The sequence below is a fragment of the Aotus nancymaae genome, unplaced genomic scaffold (assembly GCF_030222135.1).
Source record: "Aotus nancymaae isolate 86718 unplaced genomic scaffold, 86718_ANA_hifiasm-v0.15.2.pri h1tg000077l, whole genome shotgun sequence".
NCBI classification, from domain to species: Eukaryota; Metazoa; Chordata; class Mammalia; order Primates; family Aotidae; genus Aotus; species Aotus nancymaae.
This window is the reverse complement of record NW_026988492.1, coordinates 19419985-19443707: the sequence shown is the minus strand read 5'-3', so window position 1 is coordinate 19443707 and position 23723 is coordinate 19419985. Positions and strand designations below refer to the sequence as shown.

The 23723-nt window shown below is 43.4% G+C and overlaps 2 protein-coding genes and 1 non-coding gene across 4 annotated transcripts in view; 2 read left to right on the top strand and 1 right to left on the bottom strand.

Annotated features, from left to right (window-relative positions):
* Positions 1-656: 656 nt before the first annotated feature.
* CDNF (cerebral dopamine neurotrophic factor) lies at positions 657-21626 on the bottom strand. Of its 2 annotated transcripts, none has more exons than XM_012455987.2 (4): positions 21460-21626; positions 10685-10812; positions 8570-8711; positions 657-3925 (listed from the first exon to the last, which is right to left on the bottom strand). In XM_012455987.2, exons 1-4 carry the CDS (start codon positions 21572-21574, stop codon positions 3747-3749), a joined length of 564 nt encoding a protein of 187 aa, XP_012311410.1. In that variant the 5' UTR covers positions 21575-21626; the 3' UTR covers positions 657-3746. The 2 variants fall into 2 exon arrangements, with proteins under 2 accessions (XP_012311410.1, XP_012311411.1); XM_012455988.2 differs by lacking the exon at positions 21460-21626 and adding an exon at positions 17192-17211.
* On the top strand, positions 15127-15242 carry LOC135271409 (U5 spliceosomal RNA). Its single transcript, XR_010339554.1, has one exon. It is a non-coding gene; the product is annotated as a U5 spliceosomal RNA (small nuclear RNA).
* A 354-nt stretch (positions 21627-21980) lies between the features above and the next one.
* Positions 21981-23723, top strand: part of HSPA14 (heat shock protein family A (Hsp70) member 14) — a 31067-nt gene continuing 29324 nt past the window's right edge. The window contains exons 1-2 of the mRNA XM_012455984.2: positions 21981-22140; positions 23597-23677. Of these exons, the coding sequence (XP_012311407.1) occupies positions 22084-22140; positions 23597-23677 (138 nt within the window). The 5' untranslated portion in view covers positions 21981-22083. The remainder of the gene's footprint in view (positions 22141-23596; positions 23678-23723) is intronic.

Below are 23723 nucleotides of genomic sequence, written 5' to 3'. Positions count from 1 at the left end.
TCACAGTAACTTAATAAGCAGGTATATGTTCACAGAAGATGCACCACTTACCAGACCATGTATGTAACTTGCAAGGTCAACCATCAAACCTTGGGAGATCAAAACCGCAGAGATTAAGCTTCATATACCAAGTCACCACCAGGACCGTGGTTCTCAAACTTGGCTTCACACTAAAATCACCTGGGAAGCTTAAAAAAAAAAACACTGACCCCTGGACTCTCTCGCCCCTCTTGACCACCACACACAAATGGAAGTGTACTTGGTCTGCGGAGCAGCTTGGCCCTTGAGACGTTTAAACATTCCCCAGGTGACTCTGATACACAGCCCAGATTGAAAGCCACTGGGCCAGGAGGTAAAAATCCACATTTAAAGTGTGTGCTTTCAAACAGATCCATTTCACTCACAATGAACTGCCTGACCTCTGCCAACTACCACACTTAAAATTTTAGTTTGTCCATTTCACACAGCCCACTGGTGAACGTTGGAAATTCAGCCCCAGGTCTGCCTGTTCAATCTCAATTCTTAAAACTTATGCCAGTGAAAAACATACCAAAAACAAACTGCTAGCACATAATACATGCTACTCATTTCTTTTTCTGTCGGTCATTGTTTTGTGTTACCAGAAAATAATTATTATCAAGGGAAGAATAACGTCATGCACTTCAATTTTAAGTTTAATCCCTTGTTGAAACTACAAACTTAAGATTTCCATATTAAAACAAAAAGGGGAAGACACTAAAATAAACGATAGGGACTAATCAAAAAGTTTCTAAATTCATAATGATGACGCACCCAAGAGGATTTCCCTTTGGCTGTTCTACTTTAAACACGCAGTGGAAGAATGGCTACCTGAGAATCTTTTCTTTTGGATGAGACTCAAGATCAAAATGCACATCTGTCTGCTTAGAAATGATACTGATCAAGAGGTATTCCAACCCATAGATGGGGCCTTTGGATCATAAAATCCTCTCCTGTTTAGGGATCCACTCATTAATATTTTCTTGTCTTATATGCCAAGCTAATTTGGTCTAAATTTAAAACATTTTTTAGTGGAATGTGTATTACAGATTATCCACACCCAAATGAAAAACTACAAGTTTTAGATTGTGCTCCAAATGTTATATCTGCTCTGTCATGTTTATTTAAGAGCCAAAGTAAAGGGTCCTCTGCTTGGAATTTTTTAAATTGAGACTAGATCTGAAATAATGCCTGTCCCAGACTACTACTGTTGAGGCAGGAGAATAGGGTCTGGAGGCAGGCAACCTAAGGCCAATTCATGCTGATTTCTTAGAATTAAATCAAAAGGAAAACCCCAACTTTCCAAACCTAAGTAACAAAAGGACCAGAGGCTACTCCCTCTGCAACCACCCTCCTACCCCCCGACCCTGTTTCTGGGTGGCAGATGAAAAATTGGAAGTACCTCTGATTGGTTGCTTCCCACAACCAATCAGACAATTGCATAGGAGTGTAACTTTGTAACTTCACTTCAGCCTCTGATTGGTTACTTTCCACAGCCAATCAAACTGATTTGCAGGACAAGTCTTCATTTGCATAGGAATGTAACTTTGTAACTTCACTTCAGCCTCTGATTGGTTGCTTTCTCCAACCAATCAGACTGATCATGGGCCACTACTTCATTTGCATGGGGTATATACCAAGTGGCCAATGGAAAACCTCTAGAGTATTTGGAGCCCAGAAGATCCTGTAACTGGGCCTCTTAAGCCACTTGCTCTGGCTGTTCCCACTCTGTGAAGTGTACTTCCATTTTCAATAAATCTCTGCTTTTTTTGCTTCATTCTTTCCTTACTTTGTTGTGCATTTTGTCCAATTCTTTATTCAAAACGCCAAGAACCTGGACACTTTGCAGTCAGAAGACCCTCCACTGGTAACACTGTTTAGATGAAAGGTTTTTGTTCTTTGGTTTTGTTTTGTTTGAAATGGGGTCTCGCTCTGTCACCTAGGCTGGAGTGCAGTGGTGCGATGACAGCTCACTGCAGCTTTGATCTCGTGGGCTCAAGTGATCCTCCCACTTCAGCCTCCCAAGTAGCTGGGACCACAGGTGTGCACCACAACTCACTCCCAGGTAATTTTTTATTTTTTGTAGAGACAGTGTCTCACTATGTTGCCCAGGCTGATCTTAAACTCCTGGGCTCAAGCAGTCCTTCCATCTCAGCCTCCCAAAGTGCTGGGATTATAGGTATGAGCCCCCACGCCTGGGCTGGATGAAAGTTTTTTAGCCTAGAGTTTTGACCAGAATGTCTGACTCCTGAATCTTGAATACTTAATAGAATAATAGGAATAATAGGAATAATGATTAAAAATTAAAATGGAAAAATAGTATCTACTTCTCATCAAACCAAAAAAGAAGGAAATGCATAATTGCCTACATCTATGGAAGATGCAAAGAGCAAGGAGAAGCAAGAGTTATTGAGGGTATGATAACCGGGCGTTGTCACTGAGATGCAGGGTTAGGAAATATTTATGCTGTGTGGCAGAGATGGTTTGTGGCCACAGACAATTTCCTCCTTCTTCCTCAGTAACAACAACAACAAAAATCTGATTTTATTTGGGTAGCAACGAACCCAACCAAAAGATGCTATTTCCTAAACTCTTTTGCAGCCAAGTTGGACATGTGATTAAGTTCTGGTCAGTGATTTAACCTAGCAATCCCATTACTGGGTAGATGCCCAAAGGAATATAAATCATTCCATCATAAAAACACATGCTGCTAGGCACAGTGGTTCACGCCTGTAATCCCAGCACTTTGGGAGGCTGAGGCAGGTGAATCACTTGAGGTCAGGAGTTTAAGACCTAGTCTGGCCAACATGGTGAAACTCTGTCTTTCCTAAAAATAAAAAAAATTAGCTGGGCAAGGTGACACGAGCCTATAGTCCCAGTTACTTGAGCCGCTTCTACTGTGTGTTTCTTATTCTTAGGTGGCCAGAAAATGGAACCAGAAATGATTTTACAACTGAAAGCTGATAAAATAGCCTTAAGAACGGTAAAGTTCCAAGTTGCCTATGGGTGTTTTTAATATGCTTTGATCTTCTATCAAAAACGTACCTGATATGTGACTATAAGGAATGAAAAAGACCTTGAGCTTGGTTCAATTAACAATGTAAATGTTGATTCAATTGCCAAACATTGGCTATACTTTTATAGGTTCTTGATCTCTCTATTTTCTTCAAGTAGGTTTAAGTAGGTTTTCTTCCAATGGGAGACATTAACTTCAAATACCAAAGAGAGCTACAATGTAGAGTGAAAACAGAAAATGTACTTTAACAGAACTTTCGATTATGTAAAAGTTATTATTTGGGATTGAAGTTGGGCTTTAGATAAGCTGACTGTCTTTTGTTGTAGTCCAATATACTTTAAAACTGCATCCAGAGAGGAGTCTCTGAATGCCTTCTTCTTTCTTGGAATCCATTTACTTCATCAATTTGTCAGTAGTTCACTTTTCCCAGTTTTAGGAGACAAGCAATGAAAACTGACATAGTCCTTCCAAGAAACTTATGAGAAAGGAATTTTCAGGTTTTGGTACATTGCAAATATAAGTTATCAGTAGTATTAGTTTAACTCATAAACCCACATAACAAAATTCAACGAAATTCTGAGGACTAATACCAACACAAAAATCATGAGACCAAATATGATGCATTCCTCTGTTACCCTTGATCAACATGTCCATATCCTAGAGAGTCATTTTTCTCTCTCATTACAAGTTACAACTGTGCTGGTGTTGGAAATCAGAGCTCTGCTTTGGGGTGTGCTGCTGCATACTCAGGGGCAAGCTCTTGGATCAGATTGACGTAGTCAGTTTTTTCCGCACAGGCCCTGCACTCCTCGCCCCAGCTACGCAGGATCTGTTTCAGCTCGGCCACTCTCATCTTCCTCAGGTCAACTGATGCCAAGTCCAGTTTTTTTTCTAAATGACAAAAAGGAAAAGGCCAATTACAAAACAAAAACAAAAACAAAATCCCAATGAATCACTTCAAAAGGCATATAGTTTGCATATCTTGGTGCTGACTACCTATGATCCAAGGCTGAGAACAATTCCAATTTCCCTGGAAACCAAGGCACACCCAAGGAAAATTGGGTACAGCGTCCCTCTCTATCAGTGGGTTCTGCATCGGCAGATTCAACCCACTGTAGATCAAAAACGTTCTAAACAAATTAAAGATAACAACACAACAATTAAAAAACACAAACAGAGCCGGGCACGGTGGCTCACGCCTGTAATCCCAGCACTTTGGGAGGCTGAGGCGGGAGAATTGCTGGAACCCAGGAGATGGTGGTTGCAGTGAGCTGAGATGATACCACTGCACTCTAGCCTAGGAGACAGATGGAGACTCTGTCAAAAAAAAAAACCCCAAAAAACAAAAAAACAGTATAACAACTATTTACAATGAATGATATGGCTTGGATTTGTGTCCCCTCCCAAATCTCACATGCAATTGTAATCCCCACTGTTGGAGGAGGGGCCTGGTGGGAGGTGACTGGATCATGAGGCTGAACGTCCCCCTAGCTGTTCTCGTGATAGTAAGTTCTCGGGATCTGGTTGTTACGCACTCTTCCTCCTGCTGTGGTCATGTAAGACATGGCTCTTCCTCTTTGCCTTTTGCCATGATTGTAAGTTTCCTGAAGCTCTCCAGCCATGCTTCCTGTACAGCCTGCGGAGCTGTGAGCCAATTAAAATTCTTTTCTTTATAAATTACCCAGTCTTAGGTAGTTCTTTACAGCAATGTGAGAACAGACTAATACAAATACCATTTTCATTGTATTAAGTATTATAAGTAATCTAGAGAAGATTTACAGTATGAGGGAAGATGTGCATAGGTTATATGCAAATACTTAAGCATCAGAATTTTAGTGTCCAAGTAGGGTCTCAGAACCCATCCTGCAAAGGTAATGAAGGACAACAGTGTAGACAAAACTATTGGGGATAATTTGTGTTTTTAATTTAACTTTCTTTCCAAGAGATTATACTTGCTTCAAAACTAAGGGCCTATGTAGTTCTGCAATGTTTACTGCAGTTTGGAGCATTCTCAAGATCAGTATTCCTAAAACAAATAGCACTGTATCCAAATTGCTGCTGTTAAGGTAACAAGAAGGAAAGCCACAAAAGGCAATCAGTTCCTCTGGGATGGCCTTGGTTTGTGGCCAACTTGAAAGCCATAGATTGTAATTAACCAGCAAAAAGTTATGGTTCACTTTTTCTAGGAAGATGTATCTTCGGCAAAGCAAATGAGCATACACACAATAAAGCACTATGGAGTTTTATGCAAAAACATAAAGAAATGCAAACATGTGAATAAGATTAGGAATATTCTCGATGAACCTTAATTGTTTGGGATCTCTGTTTTGAAACTCACCCGATGCCTGGCCCCCACTGGGATTAGGTTGCTAAATTATCGTAGCATGTATAGTCGTTTGTGTTATTCCCCGTTCTTCAATGTCAGTGCTTTGGTGCCAGCCAACCTGGCTTCTAAAATTCTTGCCAATGATACTTATCACCAACATCTAACCTGCTCTAGCAAGACTACTATTTCTCTGTTTATAGATTATGTGCAGAAAATATCAGGAACTCAGCTACTTCTCAATTGCTGAAAAAAATAGAAAAAAAAAAGCCCAAAATAGAAAGAAAATTAAGCTCATCTGTAATATACCAATAATCATAATTTTCCTATCAGAAAGGCATACTTTTCTTTCCAAAGAAAATTCTAGACAGGCATGGTGCCACACATCTGTAATCCCAGGAACTCAAGAGGCTGAGGTAGGAGAATCTATTGAACGCAGAAAATTGAGGTTGCAGTAAGCAGCGATCATGCCACTGCACTCCAGCCTGGGCAACAGAGCAAGATTCCATTAAAAAAAAAAAGTGTCTTTCACCCCTCCCTGCTTGTCCAGTGTTCACTTTGTCCATGAATACAACATTTAAGTTTATTTATGAAACAACTAATGGCAGCGTAGAATTTTTGCAGCTTGACTTCTCTTAAAAGTTCTTACTTTCTCACCTCTGCATAGTAGAACACAGCATTTAAAAACATTAAAAACCGACTATTTCTCAAATGATTTGTGAAAACTTTCCAGTAACTCTGTTCTAATTTAAAAGTTGGATGTTAAAAGCCTTTTTTATTTGGAGGGTCAGCTATACTCTGTGCTCCAGAGAACCCTTATATTTTTATAGTGATTTCCTATCCTTTTTAAACACAAAGCAAGCAAACAGAAACATTCTTTCTGGTCAAAAACCAAATGACACCTTCCTCATTGAAAACATACTCCAAGTCTACAGTTATCTTGCTTGCTAATTTCATGGCTGATTTGACTGAATAGTTTTTTAAATTAGAAACTTTTACAGCCCAAATTATTCATTTTCCACAGCACAAAGGTCCCTGTTTAATCTTATCTTTCCTGCTAACAATGGTGGGGAGGATAATTTAGAACTATTAGTCTATTCAAATAAGAGTTTGAAGAAGAAAAATATTTGTTATGTCAATGTCAGTAGTTTCTATAAGTTTTTCTGGTGTCCTCTAGAAAAATAATTTAAAAAAAAAACAAAAATCCCTAAATGCCCTAAAACTCCAAAGTGAAAGTCCATACAAAGATTAAAACTAGTTCAACCAGGCGCGGTGGCTCCTGCCTGTAATCCCAGCACTTTGGGAGGCTGAGGTGGGTGGATCACCTGAGGTTGGGAGTTCGAGACCAGCCTGACCAACATGGAGAAACCCTGTCTCTACTAAAAATGCAAAAATTAGCCGGGCATGGTGGTGCATGCCTGTAATCCCAGCTACTCAGGAGGCTGAGGCAGGAGAAGCGCTTGAACCCTGGAGGTGGAGGTTATGGTGAGCCATGATCACACCATTGCACTCCAGCCTGTTCAACAAGAGTAAAATTCCTACACACACACACACACACACACACACACACACACACACACACAGATTCATAGCTCCCCAAGGGCCTCTAGTGGCCATTAGGTAGTCATTTCTTCTCAGTAATATCTGATTCGTTTTTCTATAGTTTAAGGAGCCCTATAAGATCTCTTGCATATAGGAAAAGTTATTCACGATAAAATTGCTGAACTAAAAAATCATCACAGGTGTGTGATATTAGCTTTATTTTATTTATTTTAGTTTTATTTTATCTGTTTATTTTTCAGACAGTGTTTCACTCTGTCACCCAGGCGGGAGTGCAGTGAAAAAATTCATGGCTCACAACAGCCTTGACCTCCCAGGTTCTGGTGATCCTCCCACTTCAGCCTCCTGAGTAGTTAGGACTATAGGTGCTCAACACCACACCTGGCAATTTTTGTATTTTCGTAGAGACAGGGTTTCGGCATGTTGCCCAGGCTGGTCTTGAACTCCTGGGCTTAAGCAATCTGCCGGCCTCAACCTCCCAAAGTTCTGAGGTTACAAGCATGAGGCGCCGTGCCTGGCCAGGTTTGTGAATATTGTTTATGTGGACTCAGTGATTTCCGCCACTATTTCTTGGCTTGGAAGCCAATAAAAAAGGGACGCCTACTCTAATAACTTCCCTGGAAGGTAGGGCTTATGCTTTGCAAGTTGAGAAATAGGTTGTCTTTGGTAACTTCCAACCTGAGAGCTATTTAAAGCTGCTATGTGGCTTGATGCTAGGACTATTACACAGCTATGTCGGAAAATAAGACTAAACTAACTCAGACGTGGATGCTAATTACTTAGGCCATTGACAGAACGACACTGGGTATGTCATGTAAAACAATGACTTAAGCAAAAGAAATGAGTGGGATTTCAGCTGTCAAGGATAGGTTGAGGAAGGAATTTCCCATCCTTTTAGGATACTCACTCAATCTACCTAAATGTCTAGCCCAGATGCAAACCCACAATAAAAGAATAGATCTATCCATGTGAAATGTCTGGGGCCAAGGATAACGTTTTAAAATAGGACATCTCCTGACAGGGCAGGTGTAGCTGCTCTCTTCATATATTGCAGATTTCCTTGACATACATATCTGGCATTGCCTTGGTGTGTTAGGAGTTTAAACTCTGTGATTCCAGTGGTGATTTTAACCTAATATTGAATTTTTTTTTTTTTTTTTTTTGAGATGGAGTCTTGCTCTGTCATCCAGGCTGGAGTGCAGAGGTTCATTCTTGACTCACTGCAACCTCCGACTCCCTGGTTCAAGTGATTCTCCTGCTTCAACCTCCCGAGTAGCTGGGATTACAGGCACGTGCCACCACGCCCAGCTAATTTTTGTATTTTCAGTAGAGACAGAGTTTCACCATGTTGGCCAGGATGGTCTTGATCTCCTGACCTCGTGAACCACCCGCTTCTGCCTCCCAAAGTGCTGGGATTACAAGCATGTGCCACCGTGCCCGGCCAACCTAATGCTGATTATGCCTGTACTATTTATTTGTCCTCCCTCAAAGAAACTCAAATGGCCATAGGTACCATTCATCAGCCCAGCAAGTTGTTGGTGAGTGATGAATTCCTTTCCTTCTAACACTGAACTTTTAGAAAACATGGCCCCAAGTTTAGAGGTCTGGCAATCCATTGGACATATTGTGGAAAACACTGGGTTGTGTTATACCATATTTCAGCTCACATATCTGGCTGTCCAACTTCTTCAGCTTCTCACAAATCTTCATTGCAGGCATATGCACACTCATTGGGCGCGTGACTTCACTTAGGATCTTCGTGGCTGCATCTTTTGTGGCTCCTAGATAATAGCACTGAAGGAAAATGAAGAGAATTGAGTGTTCCAGACAATGAAGACAGCAAGGAATGCAAATACACTATCAAGAAGTAAGAAGAGGTAGGCTGAGAGCGATGGCACACGCCTGTAATCCCAGCACTTTGGGAGATTGAGGTAGGCAGATCAGTTGAGGTCAGGAGTTCCAGACCAGCCTGGTCAACGCAGTGAAACCTCATCTCTGCTAAAACTACAGAAATGAGCCACACTTGCTTGCTTGAACCCAGGAGGCAGAGGTTGCAGTGAACTAAGATCGTGCCACTGCACTCCAGCCTGGGCGTCAGTGAGACTCCATCTCGAGAAAAAGGAAGAAAGAGGTTAACCTCATTTTCCTGGTCCAGCTATTAAATTTTAACTTCTGCTGACTAAGCCGCCAGGAAACAAGTGACTCTGTTCTTGTGATCATCCTAATTAGAAGTGCCTACAATTCACATGGTGTTAAAAGACTAATGAGAAGAGCTAACACTTACTAAGTGTTTTCTCTGTGTCAGGTGCTGCTCTCAATGTTTTAAGGTATTAACTTATTTATGCCTCACAACAGTCCTGTGAAGTAAGTACTATTATTATCCGTATTTTATACCCAAGCCAACTGAAGATCCCCCTATCTAGCAATAGAACAGACAGAATTATAAAGTCCAGAACACTGGCTCTAGAGCCCGTGTCTTTTTCCATCAGGCAATTCTGACATTCAAGTTCCCTGACTTCAGAATTTTACATTTAAAAATACAAACGTTGGCTGGGCATAGTGGCTCACACCTGTAATCCCAGCACTTTGGGAGACCAAGGCAGGTGGATCGCTAGAGCTCAGGAGTTCCAGGCCAGCCTGGGCTACAAGACAAAACCCTGACTCTCCACACACAAATAAATAAATAAATAAATCCAAAAATTAGCTGGGCATGGTGGCATGTGTCTGTAGTCCCAGCTGCTTGCAAGGCTGAGGTGGAAGGATCACTTGAGCCTGAGAGGTTGAAGCTGCAGATGGCAAAGATCACACCACTGCACTCCGGCCTGGGAAACAGAGGGAGACCCTGTCTCAAAGTAATATAGATAGAAAGACCTTAATGATATGGATAAATGGCATGAGCTTTACAACACATCCATGGTGACCAGTCAACATGCAGATGTAACTGACAATCTGACAATATTAGGCAGAAAGGAATTGGCCCCAAATTGTCTTTAGTGGTATAAAACAGTGTATTGAAACAAGCCATATGTGTATACCCAGGAAACATCATATTCATCTCATTAGAAGAAAATATAAATACTTCATTAATTATGTGTAAATAATAATGTAAAATATTTTGATAAGTTTGACTAATTGTCTTGGTAAGAAATGGAAAGCCCATTCACTCTTAACTCAGGATGGTAAATTCCCATTAGGAATTCAGTTTCATAATTTCATTTAAGAAAACAGAGAATTGGGCTGGGCATAGTAGCTCATGCCTGTAATCCCAGCACTTTGGGAGGCTGAGGCAGGTGGATCACTTGAGGTCAGGAGTTCAAGACCAGCCTGGCCAACATGGAGAAACCCTGTCTCTACAAAAAATACAAAATTATCTGGGTGTGGTGGCACACACCTGTAAACCTAGCTACTCGGGAGGCCGAGGCACGAGAATGCTTTGAACCCAGAAGGTGGAGGTTGCAGTGAGTCAAGATCATGATACTGCACCCCAGCCTGGGCAACAGAGCAAGACTCTGTCTCAAAAAAAGAAAACACAGAATTGGTTGCCTGTGGTATACTCAGAAAGCAAAGTACAACTGAAAATATTCTGGATGAAAACACACAGAACTACATGTCACTGGAAGATGGATTTCTGCCTGCTGCGTGCTCTGCAATGGTCATGCTTGAGACAAACATGTAAGTAGGAGAACATCACGTCTAAGAAGAGAAATGAAACTATTAGCAGTGTTCTTCAAGCACATGGGAAAAATGAAAGGTGAAATTTACCATACCAGGCGGTTTTCTTTTCCTTTGGTAGCCAAGCAAAAGCTGATCAATTCTTTCTCTATAGTGTCCAGCGAAAAGTTAACTCCTCTGTCTATCAATGACTTGTAGAATCGGTTCAAGAATTCTTTACATACTAGAAGGAACAAACAAATATGTCTGTATGCACAACTTAACCACTACCACACCTATGCGTATGACCCACTAACCACATTAAAAAGTCCATATGGCTCAATGCCTCATGACAATGGATTCAACTGATTTTGGGCCCAGGCATGGTGGCTCACACTCATAATTCCAGCACTTTGGGAGGCAGCAGCAGGAGGACCACTTGAGCCCAGGAATTTGAAACCAGTCTGGACAATATAGTGAGACTTTGTCTCTACTACCAAAAAAAAAAAAAAAGAAAAAAAATACCAGGCATGGTGGTGCATGCCTGTAGTCTCAGATACTCAAGAGGCTGAGGTGGGAGGATCACTTAAGCCCGGCATATGGAGGCTGCAGTGAGCTACGATCAAGCCACTGCACTCCAGCCTGGGTGACAGAGCAAAACCCTGTCTCAAGAAAATAAAAAATATAAATAAAAAGAATGATTTCAGGCCTGTTGCTATTAGTTTAGTATTAGGCTTAAATGTATATCATATCAGCTTATTGAATCAATCATTGGAACCAAGCTCAACCTAAAATGATAAATTTTTCGGAAAATTTGGCTAACCCTAAAATAAAAAATAGCTATCTATAGGCTATCAACTTGGGATAGCATAATTGTAAGCACAGAGAAAAACCTGAATAAGAATCTTGAGTGAAGCCCCTTGGTGGTCTGCACAAGTCTTTATGTTCCATCATTATGAGGCTAAAGTGAAATCAGGCTGGGTACAGTGGCTCATGCCTGTAATCTCAACACTTTGGGAAGCCAAGGCCAGAGGATCGCCTCAGACCAGAGTTTGAGACCAGCCTGGGCAATACAGTGAGATTGTCTTTGCTCACACCTGTGGTCCCAGCTACTGAGGAGGCTAAAGTGGGAGGCTTGTTAGGTCATTTCTTCTAGTTCCTTATTTCTTGACGATATTTTCAAGCTTGTTTTTATATCTTTAAACACACTAAACATAATTATTTATGATCCGTGTCTGAAGTCTTCAGAGTATTTTTTTTTACCTCTAGACAGAGTCTTGCTCTGTCGCCCAGGCTGGAGTGCATTGGCACAATCTCGACTCACTGCAACCTCCACCTCCCGGGTTCAAGCAATTCTCCTGCCTCAGCCTCCGAGTAGCTGGGATTACAGGTGTGCACCACCATACCCGGCTAATCTTTTGTATTTTTAGTAGAGACGGGGGTTTCATCATGTTGGCCAGGCTGGTCTTGAACTCCTGACCCCCTGATTCGCCCGCCTCAGCCTCCCAAAGTGCTGGGATTACAGGTGTGAGTACCACGCCCGGCCCAGAGTACATTTCTATTTGTTGTTGTTTCTATAGTTTCTTGTTCCTGGCATGTTCTTTGTGTCCTTGCTCATTTTGTACTACACGATACTCACAGCCCTCAAAACTTATTTGTGAAGATTGTCTGAAGCCCGAGATGAAGGAGCATTATTTCCAGCAAGGATTTGTGTTTGTATTTCTCAGGGTCTAAGGACAACTAGCCAGGCACTGCTTTAAACTAAATACATAGCTTGACGTTTTTGGACCTCTGATGTGAATTTTGGGAGCAGATACAATTGAGGGATATTTTGTTGTTATCATCTCTCAGTGATATGTATTTTTTCTTTTTTCTACTTTGCTCAGTGTCAAGGTAAATTTCCTTATAGTTCCCTATGGGTAGGGATGGGTTAGGTTTATGTTCTATGTTTCTTTAAACATAAAAAATATAATTTCTGGGTCAGGCTCGGTGGCTCACACCTGTAATCCCAACACTTTGGGAGGCTGAGGCGGGTGGATCACGAGGTCAGAATATTAAGACCAATCTGGCTAACACAGTAAAACCCCGTCTCTACTAAAAATACAAAAAAATATTGCTGGACGTGGTGGCACGCACATGTAGTCCCAGCTACTTTGGGAGGCTGAGGCAGGAGGATTGCTTGAACCCAGGAGGCGGAGGTTGTAGTGAGCCAAGATCATGCCACTGCACTCCAGCCTGGGCAACAGAGCAAGACTCTGTCTCAAAAAAATAAATAATAAAGGAATAAATAAATTAATTAAAAACATGACTGCTATGCCTGATTATTCCAATACCTGAAGCCGTTTCAGGGTGTGCCTCTTCTGTTTTTTGCCTCAACTGGCTATCACTTATTGTGCCCTTCTTACCTAGGGGTTCATGACTTTTATAAGTAGGAGCTCTATTTCTTAGAACTTTAACTGTATAAATTATTTGAGGACTAGGTTGAATGTGGGTTCCTGTAAGTAAGATTCACATTTGTTGGCTTGGCTCAGTGGCTCATGTTTGTAATCCCAGCACTTTGGGAAGCCAAGGCGGACAGGTCACCTGAGGTCAGGAGTTGAAGACTAGCCTGGCCAACATGGTGAACCCTGTCTCTACTAAAAATATAAAAATTAGCCATGAGTGGTGGCAGATGCCTGCAATCCCAGGTATTTGGGAGGCTGAGGCAGGAGAATTGCTTGAACCCGGGAAGTGGAGGTTGCAGTGAGCCGAGATCACACCATTGCACTCCAGCCTGGGCAACCAGAGCAAAACTCTGTCTCAAAAAACAAAATAAAAGCAAGACTCACATTTGCTGATGCCTGAGGATACGATCTACTTAAAATCACTTTTAACTAAATTATCAGTTTAAGATATTTCAGATCATCCGAGTAGTGTGAATGGGGTCTTCAACCCCTATGTGAACGAGCTCATAATTACGAGTTATCAAGAAAGAGTTGTGTTTTTCCTTTTATTCAGTAAAACGTTCAAGTTAAACCATTTCTTTTAGTCTCGAAAGACGGAAATAGGTTGTAATTATTTTCAGTTCACCTTTTATAATGAAGGGCTTGGTCTTTGGGGCCCTGAATTAATTGGGAGAGGATCTGCTCTCACACTCCTAACTTGGAAATGCCTGGGATTTGTCTTCATTTAGCCCAAACCACAAGAACTTTAGTTCGGATCACCTGGCTAACAAATGCTCCAGGGTAAATCCAGCTTCAGTGCTCCCTTCAACCCACTGGACTCACACTTCCACTTTGTTGTTGGTTTCTGGGTATGCCCTCCCAACTCATACTTGAAAATATTTTCACATTGTTTATTTTATCCAGCATTTTTAGATGACTGGCCAGTCATGTCATCTTTTAGAGCCTAAAGGTCATATATATATATATTTTTTTTTCTGAGACGGAATCTTGCTCTGTCACCAGGGTGGAGTGCAATGGTTCGATCTCAGGTCACTGCAACCTCTGCCTCTCGGGTTCAAGTGATTCCCCTGCCTCAGCCTCCCGAGTAGCTGGGACTACAGGTGCGTGCCACCACACCCAACTGATTTTTTTATTTTTAGTAGAGACAGGGTTTCACCATGTTGGCCAGGATGGTCTCGATCTCTTGACCTCGTGATCCACCCACCTCGGCCTCCCAAAGTGCTGGGATTACAGGTGGGAGCCACTGCGCCGGACCCCTTATTTCTAATGCTATTAACATGAACAGAATACTAAATATAATAGCCAGTCACTGGTGTTTTTAACAAATATTTATTAAGCGACTAGTACATGCAAAACTGTATTCTAGGTTCTTGAGATTCAGTAATGAAGAAAACAAAGTTCTTGCCCTTGAGAGTTACATCTTATAGAACAAATAAAGGTATAGGTAGCCAAGAGGAAAGATAAACAAACATGGTAAGGAGGATGGATGGTGACAAGGTAACAGTTTGATTCTAAATGAGTTGGTTAGGAAAGGTCTCTTAAAGTGATGTTCAAGCAGACACCTGAACAAAGTGGAAGAACAATTTAAGTGGATGACTTGAGGAAGAACTTTGCAGGCAGAAGGAACAGCAATACAAAGGCTCGAATGCAGGAGTGTCCAGGACCAGCCAGGGGGCCAGCGTGGCTAAAGTAGGAGGGAGACAAGTAGCAAAAGAGATCAAATAGGCAGCAGCCGGGGCGACCAGGGCCTTGCAAGCACGGTAAGGACTCCGGATGTCACTCTGAGAAGGGGAGCCATTCAAGGTTTTGAGTAGAGAAGAGCTATGCTCTGACATGATTCATAAAGGATGTTTCTGAAGGCTGTTGAAGAATGAACTACAAGGAAGCAGGAAAGAAAGCAGGGAGACCAGCTGACCAGTTTAGAGGGTCTCAAAACAGTTGCATCTCTTAGATCAGGGTACTGGCTATAGAGGTGATGGGAAGTGGTTGCACTCTGGACATATCTTGAAGGAAGTGCAAAAAGAATTTACTAATGAACCAGATGTAACATGTTAGAGCCAGGGAGAGAGAGAGAGAAATCAAAGATAATCCCAATAATTTTGGCCGAGAAATTGGAACTGTGGTTTCTCTTCAAATCGTATAAATATTTCGCCTTTCACTAAAGATTTCCGTGGAGAGGAACAATTCTGAGTCTTAATCCAATTTTTTGAGGCCCTGCCTCTGCAGGACTGATTAAACAATAAAAATAAAATAAAAGAAAAAGAAAAAGAAAAGAAAAGAAATTGGAACTGTGGAGTTGCCATTTGCTGAAATGAGAAAGATTGCAGGAGAAGCAAGTTTATGATGACAAATAGGAATCCAGCCTTTTTTTTTTTTTTTTTTTTTTGAGATGGAGTCTCACTCTGTCGCCCAGGCTAGAGTGCAGTGGCGCGATCTTGGCCCACTGCAACCTCCACCTCCCAAATTCAAGTGATTCTTGTGCCTCAGCCTACTGAGTAGCTGGGATTACAGGCTCATGTCACCACACCACACCCAGCTAATTGTAGAGACGGGTTTTGTTATGTTGGCCAGGCTGGTCTCTAACTCCTGACCTCAGGTGATCTGCCTGCCTCAACCTCCCAAAGTGCTGGCTTACAGGTGTGAACCACCATACCTGGCCAGAATCTGGTCTTGATATATGAACTTCAAGATACTTCTAGACATCTATGATGGTTAATTGTATGTAGCAACTTAGAGGATGTTTTTGGATGACATTAACACTTAAATTGATGAACTCTGGGTAAAGCAGATTGCCCTCCATAATGTGGGTGGGCCTTACTCAACTAGTTGAGGGCCTGAATAGAACAAAATAGACCAGTCTCCCTAACCAAGAGGAAATTCTCCAGCAGGCTCCCTTCAGACTTCATCCATACCATGGGCTCTCCTGGGTCTCCAGCCTGCTTATCCACAATGCAGACTTTTTCCTAGCCTTCATAATTTTGTGAGCCAATTCCTTATAATAAATCTCTTTTTATATAGATAAATATTATAGATATTAAGGAGATATATAGATATAAACATTATATGTTCTCTTTGGTCCTACTGGTTTTATTTCTCTGGAGAACCTTGACTAACATAACATCCAACTGGAAAGAGTGAGAAGGCAGCTAGAGATATATAAATTTGGAGATCAGGTGTAAGATCTAGGATGAATAAATCTGCAAGTCATTGACATTCAAATGGTGTTTTTGAGATGAGACCACAAAGTAAGGAGAGATGGAAAAGAGACACAGTCCTGGACCTCAGCCTTGTGAAACCCCAATGTTTAGAAATTGGGAAGATGGAAAAGAACCAGAAAAAGACTGAAAGGAGCAGCCAGTGAGGTAGGATGAGAACAAAGAGTGAGTGTTATTCCAGAAGGCAAGTGAAGACAGTGTTAAAAGGCATGTATAATGGATCTGCTGTGTTAAATGTGAAAAATGAGATCTCTCTCAATATGTATTTTGTTGAGTTTAATTGGCAAATATATCCAGTATGCAAAGAAGAAACCCACTGTAATGATCAATGCTACAAGTCAGCAGAAACTATCATCAGGCCAGGCACAGGGGTTCACGCCTATAATCCCAGCACTTTGGGAGCCCGAAGTAGGTGGATCACTTGAGCTCAGGGGTTTGAGACCAGCCTGGGCAACATAGTGAAACCTCATCTCTATTAAAAATACAAAAAATTAGCTGGGCATGGTGGCATGCATCTGTAGTCCAGGTACTCAGGAGGCTGCGGAGGGAGGATAACTTGAGCCCAGGAGACGCAGGTTGCAGTGAGTTGAGACTGTGCCACTGCACTCCAGCCTGGGCAACAGAGCAAGACTCCATCTCAAAAGAAAAAAAAAAGAAAGAAGAAGAAAGAAACAAACTATCATCAAAGTCTCCTAGGAACCTCTAATTCTTGTCTCCTACAAAAAAAAACAAAAAACAAAAAACCCAGTATTGCAGTGCCTCATTGCTCTTACCGTATTTCCCACAGTATACCTTCATATGATTTCTATACCTCAACTATCACTCTGCCAATGTATCATCTAGGTGATGAAGGTTAGCAATACTAACTTGTCCTTTTCAAGATCTACATTTGACTCACTGAAAGATACCCAACATTTTAACACAGCATATACGCATACATTTCTTCAACAAACTGGGTGCCTACCATATGCCATGCACTGTGGTAGCTGCTGGAAATAATGTGGTGAGAGACCCTGTCTTGACTTTCAGAGTGCACTTTCACAGGAGACCAAAACAATATAAGAAGTGTATTCGATGCTGTGGGAAGACAAAGGAGAGGCACCTGGAGGAAACTTGGAAACCACTGAAAGATACTAAATAAGGAAGTTATATAATAGCCCTGCCAGGGGACTAGGCAGAAGGGAGACAGGTAGCAGGAAGAACACTGTTTTGACAATGAGGAGGGGAAAACTGGTGAAGGTATGTGTGTAAGGAAGTCCTGGACTTGGGGAAAGAGAAAAGGGCAGGGCCAGCCAGGAGGTAGAATCAACGATGCAGTGACAGATTTGCTGTAAGGGAAAAGGGAGAAAGAGAAGTCTAGAATCTAGGCTGGTTGACCCATGCTGTCACCGTAAGCACGACAGTAACAGGTTTAGGGGAGTGAGACAGGAAGGGGATGATGACTTTGGTTTTTTGACTGTGTCGATGTTGAGGTATACGATATCTAAGAGGGGATGTTCAGTAGTCAATTGGATGCAAGGCCTGGGACTCTAGAAAGATCGGTGGATATAAGGTTAGATAATTATTTATTAATTTTTATTTATTTATTTTGAGATGGAGTCTCACTCTGTCACCCAGGATGGAGTGCAATGGCCCTGTCTCGGCTTACTGCAACCTCTGCCTCCCAGGTTCAAGTGATTCTCCTGCCTCAGCCTCCTAAATAACTGGAATTACAGGCGCCTGCCACTACGCCCTGCTAATTTTTGTATTTTTAGTAAATACAGGATTTCACCATGTTGGCCAGGTTGGTCTCGAACTCCTGACCTCATGATCTGCCCGCCTTGGCCTCCCAAAATGCTGGGATTATAGATGTGAGCCACCACGCCCAAGCAAGGTTAGAGATTTATTAGACTGGAGGCAGGTTAGTTTGGGTTGTCCAGAAGACTGTGTAGATTGAGAAGAGAGAAAGGCAGAGGACAGAACCCTGGAACATCTTAAGCTATGGCTAAAGGACCAGAAGCCCACAAAGACACAGTGGACAGTGGGCACAGAGACAGGAAGGAAAAACGCAGTATCATGACCATGAAGAGAAGACAGTTTCTGAAAGGGAAAGATGTCAACAGTGGGTGCCACACGCCACAGAGAAGTCAAGGTAAGAAAGGAAACTCATTTTTGGGACTTATTGAAGAGCATAACCTCACCATAAATGCCCTAACAATTAGTAACTTCTTAAGTTTCCTGGGATGTCTTTATTGCTAAAATAACCTCAGATAGCTGTACTACTTTTATTTATGTTGTGGTTTTATGTTTATTAAAGGTAATCCTATAAGTGAATCTATAATTATTTTAAAATAAAAAGTTTTAAAAAATAGTCCCATAATCTTTTAAAAGAGATTCAAAAACATTTACATTTTTCCAGTAAACCTCACATTAGCTAACGTGGTAAGAGGGGAAACCCGCCCCTCACCTCCTTCTGTTTCCCAGTCTCCACCTCCTCTCTCCCTCCCTCCCCTCCAGATGGGAAAGAGGGTGAAAAAGAGAAAAAATAAAATAAAATACCAAAGAGCTAGGAAGATGACTCCCTTTTTAGTTCCCAGCATCTCTGCTATCTGTAAGCCTTGAAAGAGTTGCAAATGAATGTTATCCCTAACGCCCCCACATCTGCATGGTCCAGGCTCCCTCCTGGAAACACCTCTGCCAACTAATAATTTACTGCCTTTGCCTTGTCTCTGTAAGCCCCCTCCCCTGCCGGTCCCCGCTCATGCTGCATATGAATTAGCAAATCAATAAAGCCAAAAGATTGTAAGGTCGGACATCCAGCAAATGGACAATGACAGTTTTGCCTCAGTTTTGCCTTTAGTGTTGTAAGCCTATAAAAAGCGAGAGAAGCTACTTCTTGGGGAGCTCGGTAAATGAGGCTGTAACCAACTCCCCCACGCCCCCGTAGCTCCCGGCCGAATAAAAAGCCACTTTCTTCCTCAGTTCCTGTTCAAGAGGTTTGTTCCTTACTGCTCCTGCTTCAGTAGGACTCACCAACTTGAATAGCTACAGGGACTAGGCAAGGAAAATGAAGAGTTAAGCAATTTGATCAGGGTGGGGTAGGGGCAGGTAATAACTCAAAACCCAAGTCCTTTCTAAAAAGAGCAGCCAATAGCCAGTTCTCACTGTATGGCCCTATGGGCCAATCTTGCCAGGTCATCTGGTTTTTTTGAGAAAAGCCAGAAATGTGAATTTTTACATAAAATCTCCCAATTTTAAAATGTAGCCAGTGAATTTGATTTTTTTCAAAATACTTTGTAAATGTAACAAAATACATTGAGAAGAAATTAAGTTGTAAATAAGAAAGGAGGCTGAGGGGGAAGGGTCACTCATAAGCAGTAATAGAGCTGGATTCATGCCTGTAATTCCAACACTTTTGGAGGCCGAGGTGGGCAGATCACCCGTGGTTGGGAGTTTGAGATCAGCCTGACAAACATGGAGAAACCCCATCTCTATTAAAAATATAAAATTAGCTGGCTGTGGTGGTGCATGTCTGTAATCCCAGCTACTCCAGAGGCTAAGGTAGGAGAATCGCTTGAATCGGAGAGGTGAAGGCTGCAGTGAGCCGAGATTGTGCCATTGCACTCCAGCCTGGGCAACAAGAACAAAACTCCATCTCAAAAAAAAAAAAAAAAAAAAGAGCTGGATGCAGAATCTAGTTCTTCTAGTTCCCAAACTGTTATGTCATTCCTATTAGATAATATAGCTTCTTTACCTAACAAATGCAATACACACATACACACACGTTAGTCAGACATGCAAGTTAATAATCACAGCATGCTGTAATAAATTTAGGACAGACAGCATAAGCTTCCCATTTAATTAATCCGAATGCTGTCTCTCTTGAAATGTTTTTAAGTAGGAGCTACAGATGAGTCATCAACTCAATTGTCTTTGCCTCACAAATTCTGCTTTAAACGTACAGGACACAATTATAGCACAGTTTTGAACAAAATTATAACTCAGCTAAACAAATATCTTTATATCAAGTAATAACATCATGTAGATATTTTAAGTTTCTGGAGAAAAGTTTGATTATTTCAGAGCTGATAGAAAGCTAGACTCCAATTAGTAAGACTTTAAGTACTAGGCGCTGTGGCTCATGCCTATAATCCTAGCACTTTAGGAGGCTGAGGCAGGCCGATCACCTGAGGTCAGGAGTTCAAGACCAGTCTGACCAACATGGTGAAACTCCATCTCTACTAAAAACATGAAAATTAGTCAGGTATGGTGGTGGCACCTGTAGTACCAGCTACTCAGGAGGCTGAGGCAGGAGAATCGCTGGAACCCAGTGGTGGAGGATGCAGTGAGCTGAAATTGTGCCACTGCACTCCAGCCTGGGCAGCACAGTGAGACTCTGTCTCAAAAAAAAATTTTTTTTTTTAGTACGGACTATAACCATCCATTCATTCAACATATATGATGAACCTACAATTTCCTGTTCACTAGGGACAGATTTTCCAGCTCAGGGTATATACATCTAAACTAATTATTTTAAATAAAACACAGAGTGAGCGCTACAGGAGTCCAGAAGGAATGGGCTAGCGTAGCCACTAATCTCTTTGTTAACAGATTTCCAAAGTGAAGTACGCTGATTTTGCAAAATCCAAAGTCTCAGAGCTAGTGGGTTTGGTGGGAGACAGACCCACGTGTTCTGACCGTTAAGTCCACAGCTGAGATACCGTGAACAAAAAGGAATCACTTTTTTGTATTGTTCTCTCTCCCAAGGAGTCAATGTACTCCTTTGTAAAGTCACTTTCGCCAACAGAGTCCTAACAAATGTTAGCTATGTCCTCTGATTTAAGCCACTCAACTCAACGTCATGTTTTGTTTTCCTTTTGGGAGTCACCAACTAGCTTGGACTTGAAAGACGTCTTCTACAAAGGACGCGGATCTTGCTGGCTGGAAGCAGCAGAATCTGGCGCCAGGATCATCTGAATCTAGCAGTCTTTACATAAACTCTAACCCAAATACAAACCCACCAGCTTTTACTGCTTAAGTTTAATATTCACAGAAACACCACAACGTGTCCTCGCGTTGCCACGAGGCCCGGCTTGAGCTTTTGCTCGATCTGGGCTTGGGCGATCTAAAACGAGGGCCTGCATTTCCTGGGTGAAATGTTATTTATAGCCAGGGCCAGGAGAAGCCAAAGCAGACATCAGCTGCGCTGTAGCGCGGGGCCGCCGCCATGCAAGCAGGTCTCACACCGCTCACCTTCACAGTCTGCCCCCGGCTGCCCTCCGGTCTCCTGGCCCTGCGCCAGAACCGGGTGAGAGACCCAAAGCCCGGCGCAAAAGGCCACCACGGCAGCTGGGCTCGCGCACCACATGCTAGACCGGCAGCTTCAATCGCCTCCGCCACCGGCGCCCACCGCCCACCGCCCACCGCCCACCGCCCACCGCCCACCGCCCACCGCGGTGCGGAAGAGGGCTAAGGAGTAGAGTGCGAGGTTGCAAAGAACCTGCCCTTAGTTGCTAAGGCAAGTGACGCAACTGAACAGAGTTTCCATTGGCTCTCACGGAAGGCGCAGGAAGGAGGTGGAGCGAAGGAGCCTTTCCTGGACCTCCCCCGCTGCGCGTGGGCACGTGCAGTTCCCTCCCCCGCCCCCCCCGCCCCGAGCACGGAGAGACGCACTGAAGCTACTCACCGACTGCGCGTGAAGAAAGGCGGAACCTTCACGCTGATTGGCGGCGACCCGGAGGCGGACGCGGCGGACCGGACGCAGGAGGCGGGCGGGAACGTGAAGCTCCGCGGAGCCTGATGGGGCCGTAGGGCGGCCGGTAGCTGCCGCTGTTGTAGGGACCCGTTCATTTCTGCCGCCGCCGTCCCTGCTGCCTCATGGCGGCCATCGGAGTTCACCTGGGCTGCACCTCAGCCTGTGTGGCCGTCTATAAGGTGAGGGGCTGCGGAGCAGGATTACGGCTTCGTGATGGCCACCCGATTCTCTGGAGCGGGGTCATCCACAGGCTTGAGAGCGGCGTGTCGCCCGCCTAGAGATGTCGTGGAGTGGCGAGGACGCTCCGGGGCGAGGGCCTGGCGGGCCCGGCGTCGCCCCCGGCGGCTCCTCCGGAAAGTTTTCTGCTACGCGGCGGAGGCTCCTAGCCACGCAGGCGCGCGGGGTCCCAGGGGCGTCAGGGCGGGGGATACCCGTAGGGGTCCCGGGGACGGCGGGGCCGCAGGAGGCCCGGGGGTCCCGGGGAGGCGGGGTGACTGGGTGACTGGGAGGATCCCGGGGACGTCGGGGCCGCTGGGTGCCCGGGGCGTCCTGGGGACATCAGGGCTGTGAGGAGTTTTTTGGGGGGGGGTCACGGTGGAAGGGGTCTCGCTGACGTCTGGGCCTCAGGATTCCCGTGGGTGGGCGGTCCTAGGGAAGTCGTGACCGCAAGGTACTTGGAGTCGGTGGTCCTGGGGACTGCAAGGCCGCAGTACTCGCTGCCCTGGGCCCTAAAGTCTAGGCCCAAGAGGGGCGGGGAGGCTGCAGTATGTAGTTGGAGCTGATGGTCCAGCGAAGCTGCCTTGCTGTGAAGCCAGTTGATTGTGCGTGCCCTACAGAGGTGGCCTTTCTCGAGGTGAGAGCTTGACAAGACTTGTGGCCTTTCTCTCATCAATGAGGATGCAGAAGGAACGATAATCATGAACTCCGCTGCCACTAGTCCCGCGTTTAAATGTCAAATGACTTGTTAGTAAAAGCCAAAGGGAATAATGCTACTTCATTTGTAGAAATAGGAAGAAAGGGACCCGGTGCGGTGGCTCATACCTGTAATCCCAACACTTTGGGAGGCCGGCGGATCACTTGAGGTCAGGAGTTCGAGACCAGCCTGGCCAACTTGGTGAAACACTGCCTCTACTAAAAATACAAAAAAATTAACCAGGCATGTAATCCCAGCTGCTCAGGAGGCTGAGGGATGAGAATCGCTTGAACCCGGGAAACGGAGGTTGCAGTGAGCCGAGATCCGCCACTGCACTCTGCAGTCCAGCCTGGGACACAGAGCAAGACTCTGTCTCAAAGAAAAAAAAAAAAAAAAAAGAAATGGTAAGTAGAGAAGTAGGAAAGGTAAGGTAATAACAGGCTTCGTCTTGTGTACAGAAAGGTTATTATTACTTTTGATTCAATTGTTGACTTTGCAGAGCAGGACGAAAACATGAAGCAGTTCTTCATGGAATTATAGGCCTTCTATAAAAACTAGGAAATTAAATGGTAATTAAATCTGCAAATTTAAAATATTAATAGACCGGTATTTCTTTCCACACAGATGGCAAAGTAACACTGGTGCACACATGTCTGAATACATCTAATAAGACTATGTATTTCATTTCAACAGAACTAATATAGTTGCATTTTCTTCTCTAGGATGGCCGGGCTGGTGTGGTTGCAAATGATGCCGGTGACCGAGTTACTCCAGCTATTGTTGCTTACTCAGCAAATGAAGAGGTACTAGTCCCCTAATTTTTGTACTTTTAAAATAATTTAAAATTAC